The following is a 22,919-nucleotide window of genomic DNA, read 5'->3' as shown; positions in this document are numbered from 1 at the left end:
GTTCTTTTTTCCTTACGTTTATTCTTTTGTTGTTTTCCAGATATATAAAATTAGCTATCTAACAATTTTCAGATCTTTACCCTAATAAAGGATAGTTAAGGCTGTACAATTGCCTTTGGGTGCCACTTTAGCTGCAGTCCACCAGTATTGTGTGCATGTCTTTTCAATGCATTTTAAGTATAAAAATTTGGGGACTTCCCTCGTGGTCCAGTGGTAAAGAATCCGCCTTACAATGCAGGGGACGCTGGTTCGATTCCTGGTTAGGGAACTAAGATCCCACATGCCGCGCGCCATGACTACTGAGCTCGCGCACCTCAGAGAGCCTGCGTTTTGCAAACTACAGAGCCCACGCGCTCTGGAACCCTCGCACCACAACTACAGAGCCCATGTGCCCTGGAGCCTGTGCACCACAACTAGAGAGAGAAACCCTGCCTGCCACGACTAGAGGGAAGCCCACACGCCGCAACGAAGAGCCCGCATACCGCAACAGAGCCTACATGCCGCAACTAAGACCCGACCCGGCCAAAAATAAATAAAATAAGTAAATAATAAAATAACTTTTTAAAAAAAGTATAAACATTTTTTTCTATAATTATTCTCTTTTGCCACCTAGATTAATTTGGCTTATGATGATTTTTGACATTGATGAGGCTAGGTTTTTAGTCTAGCATGTGATCAATTTTAATAAAATTTCCAAATAAAGTTGAGAAGAATTTTTATACAAGCAATTATTGGGTACAGGGTCCTCTTTCCAACAGAGAAAGCTACATAACTGTCAGACTCAAATCTTCTTTATCCCTGCCAAAGTTTTATCTGCCTGATCTATCAACTATTCAAATACTTATGTTAAAATAATTTGCACTAATGGTGCATTTGTCAATTCCTTTTTTCAGTTCTGTAAGTTCTTGCTACTTGTAGATATATATCATGGCTATATATTTATATATAATATATAAAATATTTTAAAATTAAGATATATAAATATATAAAATTAAAATGTATTAAAAAATTGTATATACCTACGTTGTTAGGTACATATGTATGCTAGACAACATTGTTAGGTACATTCAAATTTAGAAATAAATGCCCTCTATTAGTTTTTCCAATATTTATTTACAGTCCCCTACATGTCAGATACTAAGGGCATACAGATTTAAAAGACACAGTCTTTGTTCTCAAGATGCTTCCAGTTTTGTGAGGAACTGGATAAACCAACAACTCTAATACACTGTTGTATGTTAGACTGTATTGAAGTTGCATATTGTACTGAATGTTGTATGGTGGATTGCACTAAAGTTGCACAGTTGGAATGCATGGTATTGAATGCTGCATTGTTGGAATGCACTGTATTAAATGTTGTACATTGGAGGTGTATTGAAGTTGCAATGTAGACAAAGGAAAATGCACCATGTCAGCTGAGGGAAAGCAGTACTTCTCAGAGAGGACATCTGAGCGATACTTCATTTGTAAATAAGGATGTGTATGAAGGCACATTTTAGAAAAATAAAGAACTTGGGGGATGTTAAAGAGGGTACAGTATTTCAAGAGGGCTGAATTATCTTCAGGGAAAAATTCAGGTTTAGATAAGGCAAGGAAATGGAGGGAACCTTCTCAAAAGAGACTAATATCTGGGCATTAGGTATTTGACAACAATCTGACAGGTATGAAGTGCAAGATAAGAGGTGACCAAGGAGACAGTGCCGGAGAATGCCAGGGATGAGAGGCAGGGACAGAATTAACGGCCTCAGGGTTTCAAACATTACAAAATACCCATGTCATGAAGCCAGAATGGCTTAAAGCAGGGGTCCCCAACCCCCGGGCCATGGACCGGTATCGGTCCGTGGCCTGTTAGGAAGTGGGCCGAACAGCAGGAGGTGAGTGGTGGGTAAACAAGCAAAGCTTCATTTGTATTTACAGCCATTCCCCATTGCTCGCATTACCACCTGAGCTCTGCCTCCTGGTGAGTTGTGTAATTATTTCATTATATATTACAATGTAATAATAATAGAAATAAAGTGCACAGTAAATGTAATGCGCTTGAATCATCCCGAAACCATACCACCCCCTCCATCTGTGGAAAAATTGTCTTCCACGAAACTGGTCCTTGGTGCCAAAAAGGTTGGGGACCACTGGCTTAGAGTCTTAAGAGTGTTTGGAAGAGGTTCAGGCACACCCTGTAGTTGCTGACATCTCCATTCTTAGCCCTGAATGTATACAATGGATGTACACAAAGACTTCATCTCAAGGAGGATAATAACACTGAAAAATAAACATGGCTCCAAAGCAAAAACCAGGACTATTGTTTGGGAATGACAAAAACATACCCTCAAGCTAGTCTGGCAAAAAGGCCAGTTAGGCTGTGGATGGAACCAAAAAGCAGGAAGAGCTGGGTGTTACTACCTCGGAGAAGACTAAATGCCACAGAACTCCTCTCTGCACCTATTTTTCACTTCTTTCTTCCTGACTGACTTCATTCTTTCCTACTGTGAACCAGCTTTTCCAAGAACTGGGAGCTATCTTGAGATGCCCATTCTCCCATTTTCACCACCGGAGAGAAAAGCCCTCTAAAGCCCTCTATTCTCTAGTTCTAACCTGAAAAATGCTGGGGAAGGACTCAGATGTTTCAGTCAGGTATTCCATGGTGATACCAATTTGAAATACTTTACATTTATTATTTGGCTTGAGGTTTCCAAACTATGCCACAAGTATCAATTCTTACCCCAAAACTATGTGTGGATCGATCTGTAGCTATGAACTCTTGAGTTCTGTGTCCAGCCCACAGACTCACTACCATCACAAAAAGGTGAGATATTCTGATCAAATCACCTTTGATCAGGGGTCTATCCCCTGACTAATCACTGTGGCCAGAGAGGGGAATTCATGTAAAGATATGGCATCTCCCATTCCAACCACAGTTAATGGATACAAAAGGGTGGTGGAGCCAGAGTTCCTCAGAAGAAGGGGTTGCTCTTGTCAGAGGACTAGGTGCTAGACAGTTGAAACAAAAATCTACCTCAAACCAAACAAAGGATAGGCTAAACTGACTATGATACATTCTCACAAAGGAATATTGTACAGTTCTTAAGAACTTTGTAGAAAATTCAATAATATGGAAAAATATTCATAATACTTTAAGTGATAAAAATAATTTTAAAGAGTGTGAAGAATATGTTTCCATTTCAAGGAAGCAAATATATTTTTTAAAATACCTGTACATATAGAAAAAAAAATACTAGAAGACTGCCACAGATTGAATGTGTCCCTTCAGAATTCATATGTTAAATCCTAATGCCTGGCGTGATGGTATTTGAAAGTAATCTTTGGGATGTGATTAGGTCATGAGGATGGAGCCCTCATGAATGGGATTAGTGCCTTTATAAAAGAGGCCCCAGAGATCTCCCTTGCTCCCTTCACCATGTGAGGTTACAGACAGTTGTCTGTGAGTCAGGAAGCTGGCCCCCAACAGACACCAATCAGCTAGCACCTTGATCTTGAATTCTTAGACTCCAGAAATAAATTGTTGTTTATAAGCCACCTAGCACATGGAACTCTGTTACAGCAGCTCAAATAGACTAAAACAAAGGTGATACATAAAAATGTTAATAGTGGCTATCTCAAAATAACACTGATCACAGATGATTTTCAATTATTTTTTAAAAGAATTAAAAGGAATTCTTTTACTCCTGTTCCATGTTTTATGTTTTACAATAAGCAACATATATTACTAAAATAAAAAGTTAAAATACATTAAATTTGATGCAATTCTATGTTGATCACACATACGTTTTCTTTCTCTTGAAGCAGAGAAAGTGTTATCCACTGATTATATTTGCCCTTCCCTTCCATAGGGTCATGTAAGTGTCCCTCTTAGTGGGAATTCAGGCCTTCTTGAAATGAGCACGTAACTATTTAAAATATGTACTTTACTGCATTTACTACAAGATTCAGTTATCTTGTTTTCCTCATTCATTTTCAAATAGCTCAAATGAACTTTCACTTTCTATCTTTATTTCCTAATTTCATTTGTATCTTGTACCCCTTCGAGGTAGTCAATCCTGACTGGTCTATCCTGTACTTCTAAAGTTCTTCAAAATTTCCTTTTGCCTCCCATTTTCATGTCTTTGCAATTTCCTTTGACTCTTGCTCCAAGTCTCTAGAAATCTCTCAAAATTAGAAGTAATCTAATTTCTATCAACAGGGAAACAGATAAATTACAAAAGCTAGAGGTAGAAAGATACTTTATAAATATATGACATATGTAAGGATTTAAAAAACATACCAAATAAAGCTATGTACTGTTTATGAATCTGAAGCAAATGTGAACAGTGATGAATGAGTTTATATTACTCTCTGAACTTTATATTTGAAATATTTTAAAATAAAAATGTGATGTGCATAAACCTTTGAGAAGAAACAGACCACACTTAAAGTACTCTTTTGGTAGCCTTGGCTCTGACTTTGTAAGTTTTTTTATTGAAGTATAGTTAATTTACAATATTATATTAGTTTCAGGCATATAAGACAGTGTTTCAAAATTTTTAGATTATACTCCATTTAATGTTATTATAAAACATTGGCTATATTCCTTGTGATGTACAATATACCCTTGTAGCTTATTTATTTTATACATAGTAGTTTGTACCTCTTAATGTGACTTTGTAACTTTATTAACTATTCCTGCTCAGGAACAAAATCAGATGGATGAATAAGTATGATGGGCATACCTGATGTAGAACATCTTTCTGGCCTATCTACCTTACTATAATTTTTATGCTTAAAAAGAACATCAACTTGTCTAAGCATGATAATTTGAAAAACTCAAATATAATAAATAACCTCCCTACATTCTAGAACTTGCTGGCAATGTGTTAGTGAACTATTTCCAGCACATCACTGTTCATGAAATATTCCTGCTCTTCCAGTCTCACCAACTTTAGCAGCAAAACTCTTTTTAAAATATCTTATAAAAATATAAACATTTAATAACGTTATTGGCCTCTAATTCCTAATACCACTTTTCTTTCTCTTAGGGTCTAGGCATCCTGCTTCTGGACAACTTCACATTTTACAATTTTGTCACTGGAAACAGCACTAAAGGTGGCTCGGGCACTCCTCAAATCTTGCTGAGCTGAGCCGCTCAGCCTTTCACTCCTGTGCCCTATCTTCTTCAGGATGACCATGCCATCCAATTCTTGATCTATGACGGTTACCCAGAACTCTTCTGCTTCTTCATCCTTCGATGGGCATCTTGAGAAATAAACTCACATTCTTCCCTTTTATTTTTCACTCTTGAAACAATTCCGTTAAAAGATTCCTTGACTATCTACATTTTCCTATTCGGATGGCCTGTTCTTTATTCCAAGTTAAATCGACAAGCATTTTCCTTGTGACATATGGTTCTTGCTTTACTTTCTCCTGTCAATCACTTTCACCAGCAACATAAATTTCTTACAGCACATTCGCCCAACACATATCCACCAGAATACAAGAGCAGCATCACCTAAAAAGTCCTAACTGTCTCTTGGAGGAATTAATGCTTTAGTTGAGATGCTGAAGCACCAAATTACCCCAGGCTCCCAGGACTTTCCAAAATAAGGAGGGATCCAATAATAAGCTGTGATCCAACTAATACTTAGAAACTGCCTTATTATAGATTCTTAACCAAACTATACATCCACCAAGAAGGACCTCGAAGAAGAAAATCTAATTCCTACCTTTAAAAATCAGGAGGAAAAGACAGATGAGCAACAAAAGTGACAATATAATGTGGTAAGTGCATCAATAGATGTATGTATGTATCAATAGATGTATGCATGCATTCATTCATTTCTTGATTACCTGCTCTGTGACGATTAGTAGGCATACTGTGGTTAACAAGATGAGCCAAATCTTTGCCCTCACAGAGTTCACATTCCAATGGTAGGTGGGGTTGGTAATAGGCTAAATGCTTTCAAAGTTTTTAATGAATGAGGTTAGTGAAATATAAATGAGATAAAGTAAGTTGTGATATTAGGCAGTGTCTAAAATAGTAGTGAAAGGTGACAACTGGCCTGAGAGATGATAAGGAATAAACCAAGTAAAAAATTATCCCAGGGGACTTCCCTGGTGGCGCAGTGGATAGGACTCCGAGCTCCCAATGCAGGGGGCCCGGGTTCGATCCCTGGTCAGGGAACTAGATCCTACATGCGTGCCACAACTAAGGAGCCCACATGTCGCAACTAAGACCCAGTGCAACCAAATAAATAAATAAATATTAAAAAAAATTTTTTAAGTTATCCCAGGCCTAAGGACGACAAAACCCAGTAGCCTGAGGCAGTCACCAACTTGCCAGGAATCAGCTTAGTGTGTCCAGAGCAGACACTGTACTTGAAATGTACAATAAAGGGAGAGTGGAAAGAGATAAAGTCAGAAAGGCAGGCAGAGGCCAGATCCTTTGGGGCACAGTAGGTCTAGTATGGAGTTGGAAACAACTGGTTTCAGTGGGGGGAGCGAAATGATTTGTTCTGATTCACCTTTTTTTTTTTTTTTTAAAGAAATCCCTTTGGCTGCTATATGGATAAAAGATCAGAGCAGAAGCAAGCAGGCTAGTTAAAAGGCTTCTGGAGTAAGAAACGAAAAATGATGGTAGCTTGGATGAGATGTAGATGGAGAGAAGTGAATGGATACAGAACATGGATATATCTGCAGTAGGCTGACAAGACTTATTGACTGGTAGGGAATGGGATGAGGGTTTAAACGAAAACAGTAGTATCACAGAGAAAACAGTAGCTCACCTCTACCTGGGAGGATAGAGAAATATGTCACAGAACACATTCTCAGAGAGGTGACATTTAAGCAGGTATGAAAAAATACAACACAAGTGTTGGTGAGGATATGGAGAAACTGAAACATTGGTTGTTGCTGGTAGGAATGTAAAATGGTGCAGCTGCTATGGAAAATGGTATGGCAGTTACTCAAAAATATTAAACATATAATTCTCAGATGATCAAGCAATTCCACTTCTGGCTTTACACCCAAAAGAACTGAAAGCAAGGACTTAAAACAGATATTTGTAGACATACCATGTTCACAGCAGCATTTTTCACAATAGTCTAAAGATGGAAGCATGCAAGTATCCATCAGGGGACGAATGGATGAACGAAATGTGGTACATACATTCAATGGAATAGTATTCAGTCTCAAAAAGGAAAGCAATTCTCACACATGCTACAATATGGATGAACCTTAAAACATGATACTAAGTGAAATATGTCAGTCACAAAAGGATAAATATTGTATGATTTCACTTGTATAAAGTACCTAGGAGAGTCAAATTCACAGAGACGGAAAACAGAATGGTGGTTGCCAGGGGTTAGAGAGTTTTTAAATGTTCAATGGGTTTTTAGTGTTTGTTTCATGGTATAAAGTTTCAGTTCTGCAAGATGAGAAGAGTTCTGGAGATAGTGGTGATGGTTTCACAACAACGTGAATGACTTAATGCCACTAAACTGTACACTTAAAAATGGTTAAGATGGTAAATTTTATGTTACCTGTATTTCACCACAATTTTTTTAAAAAGAGAGAGGAAAAGAAAAGCAGGTGGGAGTTCTCCAGGCAGCCATGAGAATGGAAGAGAATTCCAGGTAGAAGAAGCAGCATGTGTGAAGACATGGAGAGGGTGAGGTATGAACTGTGACACGTATGATTTGTTTTTCAGTGGGACATTTAGAATATTAAGACCATCATTACAATTCATTTAACATCCTGATGCAAAATTCTGGCTTAATCAGATTCTGAAAAGCCTGGATCTCTTTATACCACATGCCAGGAAGAGGAAGTAGCAGTTCATTCACTTAATAAATAACTATTGACTCCTATATGTGCCAGGCAGGACAAGGAATAACTCTTGTCTTCCTAGATGTCAGTCTAGTGGTGAAGACTCACATTCAGGCCAAGGTTACAAAATTATGAAGCCTCAGTATTGATAAGTGCAGTGAAGGAAAAGTACTCCTGCAATGAAACTGGTTCTAACAAGGGAGACTAACTTACCTGGAACGGAAGTGAGGGAAAAAACTCCCTGAGGGAAAGACATTTAAATTAACACCTGACCGAAGGGTAGGATTGACACAGACGGAAACACCATCTGGGACCCGTGCCGACCAATAAGACAAAGGGGAACACTGATAAACAAAAAGGGCAAATGTGATATTCTATTGCAGCGGATAACATGTTTACCAACGCTCAAGACTGCCCAACATAGACTTCCATAAGCAGGAATCACAGAAACTATAAACCTATTGTATATAAGGTTTGCCAATTGGCTCTTAATCGTGTTTTCTGGACTTTCTATCTTATGGGGAAATAATCTTCTTAAACTCTTGCACCCAAAACGCAAAAGGTATAAATATCCCTCTCTCTTTCTAACACGGCCGAAGTTTCTCGTCGGGAACACAGCCTGAAGAGGCCTTGTTCTGGGAAGGAGCGAATACTCCTGGAAAGATGGAACCTATCACAGCTGCAGGGGATCTCAAAGGCACCGGGAGTGGGAGGCAGCGCCGCCCTCCCCCTCCGGCGCTGGGTGCAGGTGTGAGGCAGGCTGGGTGCGCGCGGCCGCAGGGGGCACAGAACTCCCAGCCCCGGCGCACCTGCAGCCCCATCCGCGCGCTCACATGGCCCGTGACCCCCAAGGCTCCCGCGGCCGCGGCCCAGCTCACCCTTCCCCTTGGTCAGGATGTAGTTGAGCGGCATCCGCGGGCGGTCGCTGAAGACCTCGGCCTGCTGCACCAGCGCCTCGCGCACGCTGTGGAAGTCGTTGAGGACCACCACCAGGTAGTGGCCGATGAAGAAGCTGTAGATGTTGCCGTACACACGGGCCAGGTCTGCCAGGAGCAACTGCACGCCCAGGCCCGAGGTATTCAATTCTCCGGTCCTTGCCCGCCGGTACGGCCAGCTGTTCCGTCGGAGGAAAGGCGGCAGCAGCACGAAGCCGAAGTTGCCCACCACGGGCCAGGGCGTGGGCCCGGGGGGGATGCCCCGCTTCGGCAGCCGCCACAGCCAGCTCCAGCCCAGCAGCGCGGCGAGAACGAGCAGCAGCAGCGCGCCGCCCGTGGGGTCCAGCCGCAGCAGCCCCGGCGGCGCGTGCAGGAGGCGCAGAGGCCAAGGGGAGTCCTCGGCGGGGGCCTGGGGCAGCCCGGCGGAGGCCATGGCCTGTGCGCCCGTGTCCTCAGCCCCGGTCTCCTACCGCTAACCCCACGAAAGGACACGCAGACACCGGTACTCAGCCCCAAGACCAACTGCCCTGGAAGCCCGGGGGCGGGGAGGAGCGAGAGCGGAGGAGGCCGCTCCGGATTGGCTGCGCCCACCGCTTCCTCCCCAGCCCCTCCAATCAGCGACGCCCGAGAAGAAACGGGGACGCACTGGCAACCAGGCTGTGGCGGTCCGCCGACTATGGGCAAGCTGTCTGGAAGTCGGCCGCCCAATCCGGGTCGCGCCCCTCCCCTGGGTCGGACTTGGCTGTGACCGCCCCTGAGAAAAAGGATGCTCGCACCACATCCTTACGCTCTGATTGGTTACCGGATTTCCTGTGTTATTTGTCAGTTGAGTGCTTAAACCGTGCCAGGTCAACAGGCCCCTCGTATGACTCAGCCTCAACACCAGCAGTTCTACCCTGAGCTGGGCGAGAGGGGTCCGCGCCCCATCTCCTGGTAGCAAAAAGACAGGGTTACTGCTTTATCCATATCGGGATTCGGAGGAAGAAATGACCCTTTCCTCCACCCACTGACAGCAGGATGATGGAAATGCAATGTGTAGAATTTGTAGATGTAGGTGGCCAACGCTCCGGAGAAAGGATGGGTGGGGAATAGTGGGTTGGGTGGGGTGATGGAGTAAAGCTCTTATAACTTGCCATACACGGGAATATCCCTTTTATGTGGAGAGTGAAAGTTCAGCGTCCGTTTCAGCGTGTGGCCTGGGTAAAGCCGAAGACCTAATCCAGAAATTTGCTTGGAGGATTTAAGTAGCTAATAATATAAAAAGAAAATCAATAGGGTGAGGAGTGGGTCACAATATCATTATAACTATGCTGAGGTTGAGATTTTAAGTGAGAATTGTGTAATGCTTTCAATACAAAGTCCTTTAATTTTCCGTAATTATGGCTCCTAGGCACTTTCCTTTTCTCTCTTCTACAGGCTAAATCCTTTGGTTTCTCTTATGTTAGGTTGACACATAGAATTGTCGATATTAGACCATTTTCTGTCTGCTAAAAGGCCAGTCTCATATAAATCAACTTAACTGATGATAATGAACAAATGTTTCCCGTTTTCTGATCCCTTTTATTCTTTATTTCACATTACTGTTCTAATACTATTTTTGCCATGCTCTTCATAAATTATTTTAAGCTTCCCCCAAAAACACACCTCTTATCTTCTGTAAGTAACCATTGTTAGATTACTTTTCTCATTTTTTTTCAATTTAGAGAATTTAAAAAATTTTACCACTTGTTTGCACAGATGATCTTCAATATGTCATCTGATTCTCTTCATAGCCTGTTCTCCAAAATAGTAGCCACTAACATCTTTCCTTACAAGCAACTTAAATTCACAAATGATTTTAAAATACTTGACCATGTGACTAATTTAACGACCCTAAAAGACACCCTCTTATACAGGATATAATTACATTCACATTGTTTTCCTAAGTAATTCTATTATTTAGGCTAACAGCTCTGTAATGCAGATAGAAAGTATTATGGGCTGAGTTGTGTTCCCCCAAAATTCATATGTTGAAGTCCTAACCCCCAGTACCTCAGAATGAGACTGTTTGGAGATAGGGTCTTTAAAGAGGTAAAGTAAAATGAGGTCATATAAGTGGACTGTAATCCAATATCACTGGTGTCTTTTTAACAAAAAGAGATTAGGACATGGACAGACAGAGGGAAGCCAACATGAAAACACAGGGAGAAGATGGCCATCTACAAGACAGGGAGAGAGTCCTCAGAAGAGATCAGCCCTACCAACACCTTGATCTTAAGAGTTCTAGCCTCCAGAACTGTGAGGAAATAAGTCTGTAGTACTTTGTTATGGCAGCCCTTGCAAACTAATAGAGGAAGCTACATTGTTCATAATACATACTATGGATAAACTATTTTAAACATGAAACCACATAGCTCATCCAGTGCTTCTTAGGGATGAATTTCCCCAAATGATATTCAGGGCTTTCTTGCCAGAAAAAGGAGTACTTTCTGCTCCATCCTTCCTATTTTAAATAGATGAATAATATAATAATGAGTAGCAGTAAAGGAAGAGAATACTAAAAGATCTTTGGGCTGGGGAGAGAGGGAAAGGAAGACAAGAAGGGCATTAAGGAAAACATTTTAAAATTGAATCCCCCAAAATAATTTTAAACCACTCGCTTTCTCACTGGAATCCTTTTTGCTGTACATGGATTTCAGCCAGAATTGTTGGTAACAGTATATCCAAAATATCTGTACTATTATTTTGTTATCAAGAGTGGTGTTGGGCTTCCCTGGTGGCACAGTGGTTAAGAATCTGCCTGCTAATGCAGGGAACACGGGTTCCAGCCCTGGTCCAGGAAGATCCCACATGCCGCGGAGCAACTAAGCCTGTGCACCACAACTACTGAGCCTGCACTCTGGAGCCCATGCACCACAACTACTGAGCCTCCGCTCTAGAGCCTGCGTGCCACAGCTACTGAAGCCCAAGCGACTAGAGGCCGTGTTCCACAACAAGAGAAGCCACCGTGATGAGAAGCCCACGTACCGCAGCAAAGAGTAGCCCCCGTTCGCCGCAACTAGAGAAAGCCCGCGCAGCAACGAAGACCCAGTGCAGCCAAAAATAAATAAATTAGATTAATTTTTTAAGAAAGATTATATTGGCTAATTCTCATATTTTTGTGAATTTTTCTGTTTGGACAATTCATTTTAAATAGCTCCAGCAGCAGATTTCTCAACACTTCTCTTGGAAAGGCTGTCGTATAGCAAAACAGCCTTTAATAACTTTTTCTGCTTTTGAGCTTAACTCTCTTTAATCTTAAGACCTTTTGGCACTTGCCCAAACTCTGGTGTTACCCCAATATATAGGCAGGTCATTCAAAAGTCTGCTCACTAGATTAGTTTCTGGTGAAATTTAGTAACTTTGTTGGTAGTTCAACATTGCACCAGAGATATAACGCCACTGTGATGGACCAGCTGTAGCTACTTATGACCAGGATAATTCAATGGTCAAGGGCAAGCCGCAGTTTACCTCTTAGAATGAACTGTCCTTTTGCATTAGAAAAAACTGTTTCCACACTAGCAATTCATCACTCATTTTTCTGGATGTTTCTGGAGAGATACAGCAAAACAATTCATGCATCTGATTAGTGTACAAAATGTGGGGAAGAGGCAGAGTGGAGGCTTTGGAAACATAAGCTTAAACACCTGACATTGTTCTCAACTGAAATCCAAAAGCTTGTACAGTGTGACAAACATATGTGTCTTGTATTAAGTAGAAAATTCTAAATCATTGCAATTTAAAAATTCTAAAATTCCTTCCAATAAAATTTAAAAGTTTTAAAATCCCATGAATTTATTTTCTGATTAGACTTGAATATATATTAACGAGTCAGGTAGTATCAAGTGCTTTACTAAACATTATCTCCAATCCTCACCATGACATTGGGAGGTAGTTTCTTCACTCTCATTTTACAGAAGGGACGGACATGATGATTCAGAAAGGTAAAGTAACTTGCTTAGGAATTAAACCTAGGGGCTGAGTCCAAAGTCTTTGGATTTTCCACTTCAGCCTTTATTTTTCAATCCATATTTTTGGCTAAAATCTCACAAAATACATATAATATGATGGCTACTGAAACATTTAAGTTATAAACATCTGATGATTTCATAAGTGCTTCAATTATTTTAAAGCAAATTATTTAGAGGCATGACGGGCAATTTCCTTTTCATCAAAGCCTCATAAATTCTGTTAATATTCCAAACACAAAAGATGATATTTAAAAAAACTCATTCAACAAATATTTGCTGTATGTGATAAGAACTTTATTAGACACTGGAATGAATACTAAGACAATTCCTTCTCTTAAGGAAATTTGGTATGTTAACAGGACATATTTTTTGAAATCTTGTATCAGTGAGTGTATCTCACATTTTGACAATTAGTTTGTATGTACCTTTTAGGGAGGAACTCAGATTCAGAGAAGTAAGGCAAAGTTTTCAGGAGATGAGACTTCAGCTGAACTTTCAGGACAAGCAAGATCTGGATATATTGATTGATACGTGAATAACTTCAGAGCTAGAACTATGGTACCTAAAATATTTAACTGAATTTGGCTAACACTTAACCGAATGTGTATCTTGCAACAACATCTTTAGTCTCCCCAACAATTCTGTGAGACATGGACTATTATTATTTCCATCCCACTGATAAAGAAACCGAGGCACAGAGGTTAGGCAACTTGTTTGACGTCTTCCACATCCAGCCAGCACTGGAAGAACCGAGATCCAGACCCAGAGAGCACAGGGCCACCATGTCACACTGCCTTCCTGGGTACACAGGTGACGGTCTGGTTGGGGGAAGCACCTCACGTGGTTGGACTGGGCGTGGCAGCGCAGAGGACCGGGATGAGAGCAGCCTCACCAGGACAGAGGGCGCTGCTCATTGAAGCAGTGGGAAAGTGCCTTGCAGAGACAGGCTCACAGATCACCAAAAGCCATGGGACCCAAAGAGCTTAAGATCTTGCACAAAAAAGTGCACTTTGCTTTTAAAAGATGTATTTGTATAAAATCAAGAAACCCAGGTGTTGTGGACTACATGATGTTAGTGTCCCCGTGAAAATCCATTACGTTGAAACCCTAACCCCCAGGGGATTGTATTCGGAAGTTGTCTTTGGGAGGTAATTGGGTTTAGAGGAGGTCAGGAGGGTGATGAGATTAGTGTCCTTAGAAGAAGAGAAAGACACTAGAGCTCTCACTCCTCCACGGGTCCCACAGGGGAGGAAACCAGGAAGAGGGCCCTCACCAGAACCCGACCATGCTGGCACCCTGGCCTCGGACTTCCCGACCTCCAGAACTGTGAGAAATTAAACGTTTGTCGTTTAAGCCACCCAGTTTATGGTATTTTGTTAAAACGGCTTAAACCCACGCAGACATCAGGGAAATGTCTCTCCCCTGGTGTCAAATGTAAACATTCCCTTCAACCCATGGACTGGGAAACTGACCAGATGTAATACAAAATATGTTCAAAAGTATCACTTCCTCCCTGCAAAATCCTGTGTGCCTGGGGACCTCGGGTGTGTGCTCTGGGGGCTCAGTCTCCTCGCAGACCCAGAGCCCCTGCCATCGGCCAGAGGCAGGTGTGTGATGACAGGACAGGAATGACGGGGCAACTGGGTTTTGCCCCCTTCATCACGCGTCAGTAATAGGGCATGAGGATACAAAGAGGAAAGAGCATATTTATAGATGAAAGGACTAGAGTTAACGTGGAGACAGGAAATCTGATGAATGTGGGTCAAAGAATCTTACAGGGCTCAAGCTCAAGCCCTCCATAACTTTGCTCTCAACAGCACAAAACTTGGTTGTCAAAAGATTTCTGGAAGAGGCAATTCTTCCTCTCCTGCATTCCTCCCACGGCAGGTGATTCTTCCATCCCATTAGTTCGGTGGGAAAATTATGGGCTATGGGCAATTGTGTGCCAATCAGCCAGTGGGGCTCCTTGTACTATATTTAGCTCTCTGAGTCTGGAGTTCCCTCAAGTGTAAAAAGAGCATAATGAGATTCACCTGGCTTTAAACAAGAGGAAACCAACGAGCAGTGCCTGATCCATGGAAGCTTCTCAAAAGTAGTGGCTTCTTTTTTCTTTATCCAAATAAACACATGATTTAAGGAACTTAGGAAGAAAAAGAGATAACTTCTTGGATATAAGAACTGAAGTAAAACGTGCCCAGAAACTTGATCAGAAGCAAGGGCACACGTTGGACAGATTTTTAGCACAGAGAACTCACCAGCTCACACCAAGACCAAACAATCCTATAGCTTCACTTTGGTCCCTTGGGGAGCCCAGAATCAATCCAGACTACAGCGTGTCCCAAGACTCCGTTCCATTTCCTCAGAGCTTTGCTATCCTTTGAAAACAGGTCATTGTATCTCTCCCGCCTTTTGACATTCCCTTGGGAATAATCCCTGAGAGAGTCACATTTAGAGATAAAACCTTATGCACTTTGGTGCCCCCCCCCCCACAACTTGTGTAAGGCTAAGGTACATGATTACCTACTATCCTATAAGTGATATTTGCAGAGAGTTAGCTTTATTCTAACAAATTTGAAAGCTCAAACACTTGGGGATTCTTTTGCTTTCAAGGCCATTTTGCACTAGAAGAATTGACTTTTCTCGCCTCTGAAATGTAGTAAATTCCAACTACAGGAAAAATCGGTAGCATTTGACAAAGAACCTGTTCCAAGGACCAGCTGCCCTCTCAACAAACTAACTGGCTGATAAGGGAATAAACTCCCCTAAAAAGCAAGCAACAACAAAACCTCTGAACAGTGATGGTGACCATAGTAATTATCACAGGAAGGTAGCAAAACAGAGAAAACAGGGGCTTCCCTGGTGGCGCAGTGGTTGAGAATCTGCCTGCCAATGCAGGGGACACGGGTTCGAGCCCTGGTCTGGGAAGATCCCACATGCCGCGGAGCAACTAGGCCCGTGAGCCACAACTACTGAGCCTGCGCGTCTGGAGCTTGTGCTCCGCAACAAGAGAGGCCGCGATAGTGAGAGGTCCGCGCACCGCGATGAAGAGTGGCCCCCGCTTGCCACAACTAGAGAAAGCCCTCACACAGAAACGAAGACCCAACACAGCCAAAAATAAATAAATAAATAAATAAATAAATAAATAAAAATAAAGGAATTCCTTTAAAAAGAAAAAAAAAAAAAAACAGAGAAAATTCAGGTTCCAGCCCTAATACTTCCGAGTTCTTTCATCTCACAAAATGGGGTCACCAACTCTTTCCTTGCCTACCTCGTGGGGTTTTGTGAAGATTCAAGAATGTATGTCAAGCATAAAAACAGTAAAATGCGATGCCTCATTACAACCCTCCACGTATGAATTGAATATGCATTGTATAGACACACAGTAGTACATAATCGACTATTGTTCTAACATGTCAGCGAGTAATCTAGTTTATGCTTCTGATATTCTTACATATTTTATTAGAAGAAATGAAATGTTAGGTGTCAATTTTTGTGAGGCATCACATTAGTTCCTTGTATAATGCATTCGAGATAATTAAGGGCAGTCTTTGAGGCTCTGGCCAGAAAAATCAGCAAGCCATTGTTTCAAACAGGAGGATGGGACAAGCTTTTCATCCAAGACCTGGGTGAAGGTGGCAGAAAGACTATTGTGATTTATCCTCTATCATTTCCAGATAATCCAAAGAAACTTGGATTATCCAACAACTTGATCTTTGAACCATATTATCTTATCCTTGTCCCCTCATCCCACTGAGTTTCTTTTACTAAATTTGTCTTTGAGGGTCATGCTTTCATTTTTTCTCAGGGTGTCCAAAAACAACTTACAGCGATCTACTGCTGCAATGACTACTAAAGTCTGGTTGATGACATACCCTTGGTCCCCTTTGTGAAGGAAGAGGATGACATTTCTTTCACAATTGAGTGACAGAGAGAATGCTTTCCTTGAAGAATTAATGATATTTGCCCCTCTGTGAACAATGAGAATGAGAATCCTGGAAATCGTAACTGACTTTATCCTTCTCCATGAATGACCTTATATTGTTGTGAATTATTTCTCACCTTAAATCCAAGGGTGGGTAAAATAACACATTCCAGTTTATTTAGTGTGCCATTAATTGAAGGTTATCAGCTTATTTAATAAACAGTGCTTGAAGAAAATAACCCTCTTGTCGTTTTAATAACTACTGAAAACTAAATATTTTTTACAAATCTTTAAAGAAAACAATTTTATTAATTAAAAAAAACAGTAATACTAATTTTGAAAAGACTATTGATGTCATGGTGGTTTATTGCGTAAATACAAAGTATAGGCCCTTGCTCTTTCATTTTTTTAAGCAAAGCCAAAGAGATTAGAAACCAAGTAGACATATTCTCTTTAGAATAGAAACATAAATTAGTTTTAACTAACAATTAGGCACTTAAAATGTAAATGTAAAATGGCATTTTGAAGTACAAACTACAGTTACACTCTTAAATTCCTCCTGAAATGTTTTTATAAACACAAATGCACAAGCATGGAAAACATATTTCTAAACTAAGATAATTTCCCCTTTTTGAAAAAAGAACCTGAATTCAAATCCCATATGATAGACCAATGATTAAGGTACTGGTGGGTAGGGGAAAAGAGCTTCTGAAATTTACATATTTAATTAAAACTTAAGCATTTAATAAAACTATTACAATAATATACAGTATATATGATAATGAAAAATATATGTCAGGAAAATAATGAATTCTAGACTTAAAATTTTACTTTACAACAAGGCACTTAACACACTGAAACAGTACAGTAAATTTCCAAAAGATGCAATTGGCTACCTCTCAAACCTTGTAATAATATTTCTTTTGTGAATATACTCTAACATAACCATACATTTTGCAGCATTAATCATTGCATAGGAGGTAAATTAAATAATGAATTCCAACTTGGCAACTAGATTAACTTATATGTTTATAGTTTCTTCTTTTTCTTTTAAAGGACAGTTTTAAATAATTCCACAATAAAGAACTATTCTCATTCATGATTCATTCAGAACACAGCATAGTTAGATTAATGAATCATAAAATAAATCACAACTTATAAGGTGTGTATCTGTATAAAAACTTATCTTTGGGTACCTTTTGACATGATTTTCAGTGTTTAGGTATTGAAGTCAAGAGCACTTCTTAATAGAAGAAATATTTTTAGCAAGTAAGTCAAAGGAGTTAAATTATTGCAACACAATGACATTAAAAAAAGGACTCTTTATACATACAAATAGAAAAGCCTTTAACTTTTTAAAGGGCATATTAACTATAATATGCTTGATTTAACCATGTAAACTCAGTTATTAAGAAATTCCTTCTCATACTTCCTTATACTACAGAAGTGAGTGTGTTAAGACCAGCTTAAACTTTTAATCAGTTTTACAGTGCAAAACGAAAAAAATTTATAAAAGAATTTTAAAAGAAATGTTCAAAATATTCAAGGAACAAGATGCGAACTCTCAACTGAAAAAGAAACTGCATGAGTTCTAGCACGTAAAAAAAAAAAACACATAAGAAAGACAGCCAACCTGGTGTTTCAAAGTAAACAAAGTATAGGCAGTTATAAAGGGAGACATTAATGATTGTGATGGTGAGAGGTAAAAACGGTCTGCAAGTTTTCTTTGATCAAACGTATAAAAGATTAGAATTGCAAACCCCTATGATCTAAGCACGTTTTCCCTTCGGGAAAGGTTTAAAATGCCTTTAAAATAATTATCCTTTTGCATGATGTTTTCAGATTATTGACAAAAATAATTTTAAAAATGCCTTTCAAAACTCGAAAATACACTTTAAAAAGTGGCGTTTGTGTTCCAAGTCATATAAGGTATTTCCACAAGGGGGCACTGCTATACAGCAAAGAACCTTTGCAATGTCATCCATCAACCAAGACTAGAAACTCCGGCTCACTCACAAACACCTTCCTTCCACAGCAAACCTTGTTTCCCAAGATGCCAGTAAATTAAATAACAAATTCTAAATTACTTTGGGTGGAACCGAGTAGGTAAGAAGGCTTTATTTTCAGAGCTAGTGGAGGAGATCAAAAAAATAGAATCTGAAAGGAATTTATTTTCATCTGAAAGAATTTAGAAAAAAATGTGGCATCATTTACAGAAATTATATATTATAGAAATATTGCACCGAGGACTTAATCACAGAAAAAGCTTCAAACAGGAGCACTGGCTTACAAAAACAAGGATAACCAATAAGATCTTATAGATTGATTAGCAAGGAAAAGGAGTTCCAAAAATTTATTGTTTCAAAAGGCAAGCTCATAATTATGATTTTTTAATCAAGGTATAATTGACATATAACATTATATTAATTTTAGGTATACAACATAATGATTTACTTGTATATATTGTGAAATGATCACCACAGTAAGTCTAGTAATTGTTTATGTTTTATATCCCAAAGTGGCATGTTGGATTGAAACTGAAGTTTGCTTTCCTAAGTGTAAATGGGTTTTGTTATTTCTCTTATTTTCCCATCTTGAAACTTTGATATTCCCCACCCCCCTTATTTTCATAGCACATGCTTCCACAGCATTTATGAGAGAGCTATGACATATACATGTAAAGAACACAGAAGCAGTAGTGTCCACAAATGGGGTCATAGATGCTTTTAAAGTTCTTTAAAAGGTGATGGTATTATGTGAAAACAAAACAAAACAAAACATGATTATTTGACTAAAATGCAAGGTTTATACTGTTTTCAAGGATCTCCAACAATCAAGGATCTCCATGATTTTTAAAGCTTAAACACCTTTCCTTACTTAATTTGAAGAAGAGTGGGTTTTCTAAGATGCAGCTGAATAAGGCTCTAAGGTATATTAGGTTGTTTTATTTGAATTCGAGGCTCAAGGAATATACCAATGTTAGGAGAGCAAAACCCAGGCTTCCGTATCAGATACTTTTCCTCACAATTAGACAGCAGAAATTTAAAATCAGTGTTTTCAAGTAGAACACATTGTCTTATCGCAGATGTCAATATTTAACAAATGAAAATAAGTGAAAATTATGTAGAATTATAGCTAAACCCAGCAGGTAAGCTACACATATGTTTCTTACTGACTTACTTAATAATAAATACCAGAAAAACTTCTTGCATTTCAAAGCCTGCCAAGGATGTTTAGCGTTTCAATTCTTGTTGTAAATAACCAGATTAGTCCGTCTTTCTGCCTTTGAATTCAACCTTTAGTGTTTCTTTTTTACACAGAGGAAGAGCCATACTGAAAACATATACAGAATTTTAGCACCAAAGGATGATGACCCTTCTGAACAGATCTGTATTGTGCTCCTCTCCAACAATTTAAAGGTCAATTTTGTGTACCGAATCAAGGCCGACTTGTTTACAATGACAAATTTAGGGATGTTTTTCATTCTAAGTGGGGAGAAATTTTCACCTTCACTATACATGTAACTGCCTCCTACCAGCCCCCCTGGCCTCTCCACTCTCTGACTGTGTTGATGACTTTGTGACCTTCAAATTTTTCCTAGGGTTACTAGAAGTCTAAAGAAATTAAGCCAAGAATTATCCAAAAGATTCAACAGCATTAAATAATGCACTACATCTGGTCAGATATTTAAAAATCCATCTTTTTTTTTTTGCATCACCTGAAAGAACTTTAGAAACTATTATCCCCCTTTATTGAGTAGCTGTAACCGACTAACACACCAATTCCAACCATAGATTATAGTGCAGCACCGTGGTACAATTTTAGGGTCAAAGTAAAATTACTCAATTGTGGTATGTGTCCTTAGGACCAGTACATAAGAAACGGAGTCTCTTGCTAAAAGGCAAGGATGCATTAAACTTTTGGATTCCATCTTGGTTTTTCCAGAAAGCACAATGTCACTAGGAAGAAATGGTTTTCAGTGAAATGTGACCAACTGTATTTCTGAGTTCCAATTTGCAGCTCTAAAGCAGATCTCACACAGGGCGTGACCTGGGAGAGAAACACAGGCTTGTTCCCCACAGGGCATGAGCATCAGTTCATACAGCTATGTGTGTTCAGCCTGTGCTACACTGTTGACTGCTCTGGGGGTACAGGTGCAAAGTTACCAGGTGGACAGCAGAAGGACTCCTCGTTAGCATAAGCAGCCCCATGTCTCCTGTATATCTGTCATAGAGCTCTTAAAATGAAATATTTACACACATGTAAAATCTGTGGGGTGTGTCAAATACTTTTATATTTACTTAGTTCATCTCTTTTTTTTAAGTTATAAAAGTATCAGTTAAAAAAAAAAAAAGTGAAAGTGATATAGTACATTGGGTGGTAGCAGCAGCACATATTCCCAGACCTGACCCTGACCTTCCCCTTGACAGAGCAAAAACAAAGTTCACCTGAAGTTCACTCACAACCCATGGATCTCCCCCTCGCTGAGAAGCCTAAGGCTAAAAATCACTGTCAACATTAGGTGATTCTATTTACACAGTAGCCGTATATATCCAGATTTTTATTTAAAACATTAACAAATTCTTTTGACCTCGGAGGGAAAAAAATTCCTGAAAAAATTCTCAAGTAGAGAGCTTTAGAGGAGAAAGAATGAGGGAAGAAGTAGTATGTTCTTTGGCACCTCTTTAACAAGCTCATTAGTAAAATCCCAGTTTGAGGGCTTGTCACCAATGAATGAAGAGCTGCAGGAGAATGTAACTTTCTCAGGATGAATAAAAAACCAGTCAAAGGGTAATACTTCGTTCATCTTTCTAATCATTTGCACAAAATTTGGTCTGCTTCATTTAGCAATCAGTTCTCCTAAAATAAAAACAAAAACAAAACTATACCTTTGGTTACAGCGATAACTCTTTTGGTCTAAGAGCTGATGCCTTTGTTTTGCTCCTCAGGTAGATTTTTCATTATCTTCACCGATCTTCTGAACCCGTGAATACTTCTTGCAAGACGATTTAAAGCAGCCAGGAGGCCAGGACAGTGGCCAGGAGAAGCAGCAAGGAATTGAGCCTTGCACGTTTTTCTCAAAAAAATAAAAGATGGGGAACCACCATGCTCGAGACAAGAAATTAGTCTGTGAAGAGACCTTCAAGTTCTGTAAAAGGTAGAAAAAAAGTAAAATGAGACATATTTTTCACAACTTGCATCCTAATTTGTTACTTAATTAAACTGTCATTTGCTGTAACTGAACAGGGAAAGCAGCAGAATCCGGATCGCAAGGCAATGCTTGTCTTCGCTCCTTTCCCCTAACTCTGACAGGACTCTGGCCACACTTCCAACCCCCTCCACTCTTTCCCTCTCTGTGGCTCAGGCAAATCTGTTTTGTTTTGTTTTGTTTTGTTTTGTTTTTACTTTTTGCCCGTGCCCTGTGGCATGTGCGATCTTAGTTCCCCAACCAGAGATCGAGCCTGCGCCCCCTGCATTGGAAGCGCGGAGTCTTAACCACTGGACCACCAGAGAAGTTCTCAGGCAAATCTTCTGCCTGCAATTCCAGTAAGAACAGAGACTCAAGAATGGGAGGGAGAGCTCTCCAGGAGGAAAATTTTTCAGGATATGTCAGTGCTCAGATCTGTGGGTCAAGGAAGATGGAAGAGTGAAAGGAGAGCTCATAAGGTTGAGCATATTTAAGGGGAAAGATGAAGATTTTGGTTCATTGGTGTCAGTAGACATCTAGATGGAAGTGGAAGAAGGAAGATGGAAATAGGAGACGACAAAATAGAAACAGAGCCACAGAGACAAGTAAATTAATCCATAGGAGGGGCATTTATTAGTGGACACCACTAACTGAGAATTGGATTTAGATCCTTAGGAAACTACATATTTCAGTTGCTCACAAATTCTCCCAACATTATATGCATCAGACAATATGGCAGGACTATCCCAAGATAAGTAAGTCATGGCACGCAGACTAACTCTGTTAACACCAAGGACATACACTAAGGCTAGAAAGACACAGAGAAGGGATCATTCCATCTTGGGACTGGAGGCAGAGAGCAGTAGTTAGGAAAGGCTTCTCACAAGAGATGGCATCTGAGCCAGCTCTTTCAGAATGAATGGGAGAAGAAAAAAAAAGTCATCTAGGAACAGGAGGCTGCAGAAACAAATAAGGAAGGATAAGAAGGGAAGCCAGAGAGCACAGTATCACCAAAAGATGTACAAAGTCCACTTCTTCATCAGTTACTCATTTTGCCTGACTTTTAAAAT

General features: G+C 39.9%; 2 protein-coding genes across 12 annotated transcripts in view; both read right to left on the bottom strand.

Annotated features, from left to right (window-relative positions):
• The window catches only part of CYP2U1 (cytochrome P450 family 2 subfamily U member 1), a 30,813-nt gene extending 10,995 nt beyond the window's left edge, over positions 1 to 19,818 (bottom strand). Inside the window, exon 1 of the mRNA XM_082389095.1 lies at positions 8,694 to 19,818. Within this exon, the coding sequence (XP_082245221.1) occupies positions 8,694 to 9,183 (490 nt within the window). The 5' untranslated portion in view covers positions 9,184 to 19,818. The remainder of the gene's footprint in view (positions 1 to 8,693) is intronic.
• SGMS2 (sphingomyelin synthase 2) overlaps positions 1 to 22,919 on the bottom strand; it is a 101,153-nt gene that overhangs the window by 2,717 nt on the left and 75,517 nt on the right. For 8 of the 11 annotated variants that reach the window (XM_082389130.1, XM_082389132.1, XM_082389131.1 and 5 more), the window contains one exon: positions 19,959 to 21,810. In XM_082389130.1, the coding sequence (XP_082245256.1) occupies positions 21,607 to 21,810 (204 nt within the window). In that variant the 3' untranslated portion in view covers positions 19,959 to 21,606. Of the gene's footprint in view, positions 1 to 19,958; positions 21,811 to 22,919 lie in introns of those variants that run through there. The other 3 variants (XR_014243647.1, XR_014243648.1, XM_082389128.1) reach the window with 2 other exon arrangements.

This window comes from Balaenoptera borealis, assembly GCF_965194805.1.
Source record: "Balaenoptera borealis genome assembly, chromosome: 4".
Classification (NCBI taxonomy): domain Eukaryota; kingdom Metazoa; phylum Chordata; class Mammalia; order Artiodactyla; family Balaenopteridae; genus Balaenoptera; species Balaenoptera borealis.
This window is presented reverse-complemented; position numbering and strand designations above follow the sequence as displayed.